The sequence below is a fragment of the Argentina silus genome, assembly GCF_951799395.1.
Source record: "Argentina silus genome assembly, contig: scaffold_123, whole genome shotgun sequence".
NCBI classification, from domain to species: domain Eukaryota; kingdom Metazoa; phylum Chordata; class Actinopteri; order Argentiniformes; family Argentinidae; genus Argentina; species Argentina silus.
The window spans coordinates 115,112-122,611 of record NW_028152530.1 but is presented as its reverse complement, the minus strand read 5'-3'; the positions used below and the strand labels follow the sequence as shown (position 1 = coordinate 122,611).

The 7,500-nt window shown below is 53.0% G+C and overlaps 1 protein-coding gene across 1 annotated transcript in view; it reads left to right on the top strand.

The window, feature by feature from the left end:
- LOC310824768 (solute carrier family 12 member 7-like) overlaps positions 1-7,500 on the top strand; it is a 34,095-nt gene that overhangs the window by 9,204 nt on the left and 17,391 nt on the right. Inside the window, exons 2-9 of the mRNA XM_083698018.1 lie at positions 1,206-1,303; positions 1,939-2,079; positions 4,803-4,949; positions 5,113-5,167; positions 5,318-5,448; positions 6,219-6,460; positions 6,821-7,032; positions 7,199-7,366. Of these exons, the coding sequence (XP_083554144.1) occupies positions 1,206-1,303; positions 1,939-2,079; positions 4,803-4,949; positions 5,113-5,167; positions 5,318-5,448; positions 6,219-6,460; positions 6,821-7,032; positions 7,199-7,366 (1,194 nt within the window). The remainder of the gene's footprint in view (positions 1-1,205; positions 1,304-1,938; positions 2,080-4,802; positions 4,950-5,112; positions 5,168-5,317; positions 5,449-6,218; positions 6,461-6,820; positions 7,033-7,198; positions 7,367-7,500) is intronic.

The following is a 7,500-nucleotide window of genomic DNA, read 5'->3' as shown; positions in this document are numbered from 1 at the left end:
GCTCAGATGTGTGTGTGTGTTAGCCGACTGCTATGGTTAGCATGGTTACACCATACAGTATACAAGCCTTCTGTGAGGCATACGTCCAGCCCAGGGGAGGCTGGGGGAGGTAGAAATCGGAGGACGGGTTCATTGTAATGCATGGGACGGAATGGCCAATACCACTGCCAATATCATTCCTCATTCCACTCCCCTGGTACTGGATCAATACTGCTATTGATCTCATTAACAGCCTCGTCCGATACACTGATGATGATGATGATGGTATTGATTAGATTCAGACTCATGCGATCGCTCTGGAGTCAAATCCTTCATGTGTAACCCTGACTGCCATTGATCCTGGGTCTCCAGGCTCACCGACACACAGCCACAGCCGTCGAACTAAAGCCTCGGGCGTTCCAGAGGCAAGGTCACATGATCCAGCACCAACAAGCCACCCTGTCACGTCCGTTAGAGTTCTCTCCTCCTCCAGGCTCCGAACAACACTCAAACAGTAGCATGTGTATGCGTAGGGCATTGAACCTTGGTCTCCGGGTCGTAGCCCGCTGAGCTAAAGCCCAGGGTGTTGGGGAGGTCACATGGTCCAGATGAGTGTCTGGAGGACAGCCCAGCAGACAACACAGGCTTTGTCATAACAGTACATGTCTGAAGACGTCAGCTGGACTGAAGAGCAAACACCAACGGGACCAGAGGGGGAGGGGCTGGTCATACAGTAGAATGTGGGCGTGGCTAATGTGGGTTAGACTATGGGTGTGGCTAATGAGGGGTGGAATGTGGGCGTGGCTAATGTGGGTTAGAATGTGGGTGTGGCTAATGAGGGGTGGAATTTGGCCGTGAGCCATTAGCGTCACATGTGCAGTCAAAGGAACCGGCGACGCTGACCCACCAGAACACGGGGGAGGGGGGGGGGGAGGTCAGCTGAGGTCCTGAAGGTTACACAATGCTCTCCCTGCCTCTGGCCCTCATCACACTGTTAAACACACGGGACTCAGCGCCACGGGGTCCACATATCCACGCTGTCATTCTCCTCCCTTCGTTGAGAGCTTCCTTCCTCAGGTGTCAGTCCTCATGGCATCAAACCTTAAGACATCAGTTATCAATTTGTTTTCCTGTTGTTATTATTATATGTAAATTAAAAGTATTGCTTTCTCTGTTTACAAACATTGAGCTGTCCCCCCCCCCCCCCCACCCCTCCTCCTCCTCAGGTGATGCCGCTCCCAGAGAGGAGAGCAGCCCGTTCATCAACAACAGCGACCATGACAGAGGACACTATTACGATGGCAAAAACATGGCCTTGTTCGAGGTAACTTACACCTTCACCTGTCCTCTCCTGATCAGGGGTCAGGAACACACACCTGTACCTGTCCTCTCCTGATCAGGGGTCAGGAACACACACCTTTACCTGTCCTCTCCTGATCAGGGGTCAGTAACACACACCTGTACCTGTCCTCTCCTGATCAGGGGTCAGTAACACACACCTGTACCTGTCCTGTTCTGATCAGGGGTCAGGAAGACACACCTGCAAAACAAAACATTGAATGAGAAGGTGTGTCCAAACTTTTGACTGGTACTGTATGTTAATGGGTTTGATGGTTCTTAATCACAGCTAACGTGATCACTCACCATCGCTGGGTGTGGTGGAAACCTGTTCCAATGCTTGGCCTGATCAGCCTGTTCTCCAACAGACTCCACTACATAACATCAGTGTCTACAGACAATAGCCTCGTTACAATGAGCCTGTCCTCCGATTTCTACCTCCACCAGCCTCCCCTGATGTAACACTGTGGTGTCTCTCTCTCTCTCTTTCTCTCTCTCTTTCTCTCTTTCTCTCTCTCTCTCCCTCTCCCTCTCCCTCTCTCCCTCTCCCTCTCCCTCTCTCTCTCTCCCCCTCCCTCTCCCTCTCTCCCTCCCTCCCTCCCTCTCTCTCTCCCTCTACAGGAGGAGATGGACAGTAACCCCATGGTGTCGTCCCTCCTCAACAAGCTGGCCAACTACACCAACCTTCCGCAGGGCGTCACCGAACACGAGGAGCACGAGGAGGCGGAGAACGAGGAGGGCGTCCGGAAGGTCACCGTCAAGGTACGCCCCACGGACGCCATTTTCGAACCGGTCCGGTCACTCGCTGCGGACGCCATTTTGGAGCCAGCCTGGTCACTCGCGACGGCCCCATGAGGATCAGTCACTAGTGTTCATGTCGTCTTTATGTGTCTTCAGTTACAGCGACAAACATCTACTGTTCTGGGGTCGTCAAACAAATCTGCACGCTCACCACCGAAAGACGGCCCCTTCTGTTCCCCTTCGCCAGATTACATCTAATCAAATCAAAACTTCATTCAAAGAGCTTTCATGTCACACACACACGCGACACAGTGGGCTTCACATGAATGTGACCACCGGGGAGAAGACTAGAACAGAACAGAGCAGAGAGGATTAAACACAACCTTTGTTGACTGGTGTCTGAGATGACTATTCATCCCCTTAACAGAGAAGTGTCCACACACACACACACACACACACACACACACACATACGGATACACACACACACACACACACACACACACACACACACACACACACACACAGAAACATACACACACACACACACACACACACACACACACACACACGCACACACAGCACTTGAGAAGTATAGAGGAAGTCTTGAAGAGAGCGTTGTTCTGTGTGAGATTGTGTTGTGATACCAGATGCCAAGCCTGGAGCTAGGGGCTCATCAACTAACGGCCAGAAACTCCCTCCTCCCTCCCCCCTGCTCCCCTCCTCCCTCCTCCCTCCCCCTCCACCCTCCATCCCTCCTCCCTCCTCACTCCTCCTCTCCTCCCTCCTCCCCTCCCTCCTCTCCTCCTCTCTCCCCCTCCACCCTCCATCCCTCCATCCCTCCTCCCTCCTCCCTTCCCCCTGCTCCCTCCTCCCTCCTCCCTCCCCCTCCACCCTCCATCCCTCCTCCCTCCTCCCTCCCCCTCCACCCTCCATCCCTCCTCCCTCCTCCCCTCCCTCCTACCCTCCGCCCTCCTCCCTCCTCCCTCCACCCCCCTCCCCTCCTCAGTCCAGACCGAGGAAAGTAGTCAAGGAGACAAGGAGACAAGGGGGAGGAAGTGTCTTAGTCTGAGTATTGAGATGCAGCCCAACCTCCCCTGACACTTCCTGGTGGGGGGTTGAGCTGCAGCCCTGACTGGCTGAGTGGAGGGACGTTGAGCAGAGAGGGGATTGGACAGTGAAGCTGTCACTCATAGTCTATGAACAAGGGCCACATTGACTCTGCACAACACACTCACACACACACACACACACACACACACACACACACACACACACACACACACACACACATACACACACACAGACAGATAGTCGACTCTGAGATACTCACATAGACACACACACACGTAGAGGCGACGCAGAGACATTGACACACCGACACAGACAGTGGACCCTGGCTGAGACACTCACACACTCTCACACTCTCTCACACACACACACACACACACACACACACACACACACACACACAACACAAACACACACACACAGCAGTAGGGTTGAAAGGACTGGCGTTATGGGGATTATTATGGTATGTATTGATGAGGGTGGTGTGTGTGTGTGGTTGTGTGTGTGTGTGTGTGTGTGTGTGTGTGTGTGTGTGTGTTGGGGGGGGGGTCACTCTGATCTCAAGGGTGAGTCGAGGGTGAGGTGATGTTGAGAGAGGGGGAGGCTGGACCTCAGCTGTGTCTTTGTTGAGTTAGGGTCATTCTAGAACGTACCTGGAGGTGTTTGTAGGACCAACTCCTCTCTGAATCAGCTCTCTGAATCAGCTCTCTGAACCAGCTCTTTGAACCAGCTCTCTGAACCAGCTCTTTGAACCAGCTCTCTGAACCAGCTCTCTGAATCAGCTCTCTGAATCAGCTCTCTGAACCAGCTCTCTGAATCAGCTCTCTGAACCAGCTCTCTGAACCAGCTCTCTGAACCAGATCTCTGAATCAGCTCTCTGAACCAGCTCTCTGAACCAGCTCTCTGAATCAGCTCTCTGAACCAGATCTGAGGTAAATCTGTTGCTGTGAGTGGAAGGCGCCTTGCGTGTGAAATAGCGTTACGCTGTGAATCTTTGTGTCTTTAAAAGCTGATTTGATGTTAGTAAGTTCTCTGTCTGCTATTATTGGGAGTGAATGGTCCTGTTGTGTTCTCTGCTGCAGTGGCCTGTAGAGACTCGTGTGTTCCTAACATCTTTATGCTTGTGATCATTCAGCGCTACAGAGAGTTCATGTTTTTGTCAGAGAAACGGTGCGCTTTGGAAAAGATTAATTCACGTTTTATTCGACGAAGAAAGAACGTCTAAGTCATACGTTTGACGCTCGTAACATCTTAATAATAAAGCTAATATTTCCTTTTAACTCTGAAGTAGAATTAGTGATTGTTTGTCACATGGGGAAGCTGATATGAAACCTACCCATACATTGTCCCAAGTCTTCATACTGTCATTGACAGTACATTGTACATTAACGCCTGTCTCCCCTGTCACCTGTCTCCCCCTGTCACCTGTCTCCCCTGTCACCTGTCTCCCCCTGTCACCTGTCTCCCCTGTCACCTGTCTCCCCTGTCATCTGTCTCCCCCTGTCACCTGTCTCCCCTGTCACCTGTCTCCCCTGTCACCTGTCTCCCCTGTCATCTGTCTCCCCTGTCACCTGTCTCCCCTGTCACCTGTCTCCCCTGTCACCTGTCTCCCCTGTCACCTGTCTCTTGGATTTGTGCCTGTACGTTGACCCCTCCCCCCCCCCCTCCCTCCAGGGCCCTCAGATGGGCACCTTCATCGGCGTCTACCTGCCCTGCATGCAGAACATCCTGGGTGTCATCCTCTTCCTGCGCCTCACCTGGATCGTCGGCACCGCCGGCATCATGGAGTCCTTCGCCATCGTCTTCATGTGCTGCGCCTGCGTGAGTGACTTAGCCTGCTAAAGGCTAGTAACACTGTTAGCCTGCTGAGCTAAAGGCTAGTAGTGGTGTTAGCCTGCCAAGCTAAAGGCTAGGTATTGAACCCTGCTGTCCTCTCTTTCTCTCTCTCCTTCTCTCTCTCTCTCTCTCTCTCTCTCTCCTTCAGACCATGCTGACGGCCATATCTATGAGCGCCATAGCAACCAACGGTGTAGTTCCAGGTATGTTGACGTCAGCTGACCTCCCTGTCTGCTCCGACTGTGGAAGAAAAGGACTTTATTCTGGTTTATTTATTTATTAGGTTTTAATTGTTTATTTTACTGCTGTACCTCCCTAACATTGAGCCCCCCCCCCCCCGCCCCCCCCCCCAGCCGGAGGATCATACTACATGATCTCCAGGTCCCTGGGTCCAGAGTTCGGGGGGGCTGTGGGCCTGTGCTTCTACCTGGGGACCACCTTCGCTGGCTCCATGTACATCCTGGGAACCATCGAGATCCTGCTGGTGAGGAGAGCTTTTACACAATACCTTAGACTGGGGGACTGGTTTAGACTGGGGGACTGGTTTACACAATACCTTAGACTGGGGGACTGGTTTAGACTGGGGGACTGGTTTAGACTGGGGGACTGGTTTACACAATACCTTAGACTGGGGGACTGGTTTAGACTGGGGGACTGGTTTAGACTGGGGGACTGGTTTACACAATACCTTAGACTGGGGGACTGGTTTAGACTGGGGGACTGGTTTACACAATACCTTAGACTGGGGGGACTGGTTTAGACTGGGGGACTGGTTTACACAATACCTTAGACTGGGGGACTGGTTTAGACTGGGGGACTGGTTTACACAATACCTTAGACTGGGGGACTGGTTTAGACTGGGGGACTGGTTTACACAATACCTTAGACTGGGGGACTGGTTTAGACTGGGGGACTGGTTTACACAATACCTTAGACTGGGGGGCTGGTTTAGACTGGGGGACTGGTTTAGAGGACTGGTTTATACTGGGGAACTGGTTTTACTGGAGGACTGGTTTAGAGGACTGGTTCATACTGGAGGACTGGTTTATACTGGGGGACTGGTTTAGACTGGGGGACTGGTTTTACTGGAGGACTAGTTTTGAAGACTGGTTTAGACTGGGGGACGGGCAGGCTGGCAGACAGACAAGCAGGCAGGCAGACAGACAGACAGACAGACACACAGACAGATAGACAGACAGATCGTAATCTCTCCCCTCCCTCCCTCCCTCCCTCCCTCCCTCCCTCCCCCCCCAGACCTACATCGTCCCCAGCGCGGCGGTGTTCGTGGCGGAGCAGAAGGAGGGGGAGGCAGCGGCCCTCCTGAACAACATGCGTCTTTACGGGACCTGCTGCCTGGCGCTGATGTCCCTGGTGGTCTTCGTGGGCGTCAAGTACGTCAACAAGCTGGCGCTGGTCTTCCTGTCCTGCGTGGTCCTGTCCATCATGGCCATCTACGCCGGGGTCATCAAGAGCGCCATCGAACCGCCCGACTTCCCGTGAGTGACATACGTGCTCTGCAGGCGGGTGGCGGCCATTTTGTAGGCTGACCGTTGGTTATTATTTTAGACGTTTTTAGAGTTTGTATAAAGATTTGAAATGCGGGAAGAAAAATATTTCTAGTTTGTTCATTTATGATTCTAATGTTTGACAGACAGACAGACAGACAAATAGACAGACAGACAGACAAACAAATAGACAGACAGACAGACAGACAGACAGGCAGGCAGGCAGACAGACAGGCAGACAGACAGGCAGACAGGTAGGCAGACAGACAGACAGTCTGACAGACAGACAGACAGACAGACAGGCAGACAGACAGACAGATCCTAACCCCCCCCCCCCCCCCCCCCCTCTAGGATCTGCCTCCTGGGGAACCGGTCCCTCCAGAACCACAACTTTGACAGGTGTGTGAAGACGGAGACGGTGAAGAACGTGACGATCACGTCTCAGCTGTGGTCGCTGTTCTGCGACAGCCCCGCCCTCAACGCCACCTGTGACGAGTACTTCAACCTCAACAACGTCACCGAGATACAGGGCATCCCCGGCCTGCTCAGCGGGGTCATCAAAGGTCAGAGGTCAAACTGGAGCCCCGAGCCCTCTGCTCCAGAGACATTGCAGTAGATCTGAGACTGTTAGGTGTGTGTGTGTGTGTATACAGTATATACTGTCTATTAGATGTCTCGTGTGTGTGTGTGTGTGTGTGTGTGTGTGTGTGTGTGTGTGTGTGTGTGTAGATAACATGTGGGGAGACTACGGTCCCAGTGGGATGCTGGTGGAGAGGAGGGCTCAGGGCTCGGTCCCGGCTCAGGACAGCTCCAAGGACATCTACAAACCCTACGTCCTGAACGACATCTCCACCTTCTTCACCCTGCTGGTGGGCATCTACTTCCCCTCTGTCACAGGTAACCCCCCCCCCCGGCTCAGGTACACCCCCACAGTCATCTTACCTGGTCAAATAAATTACCGAGTTAAATAAATACATGAACCTGTGTGTGTGTGCGTGCATGTGTGTGTGTGTGTGTGTGTGTGTGTGTGT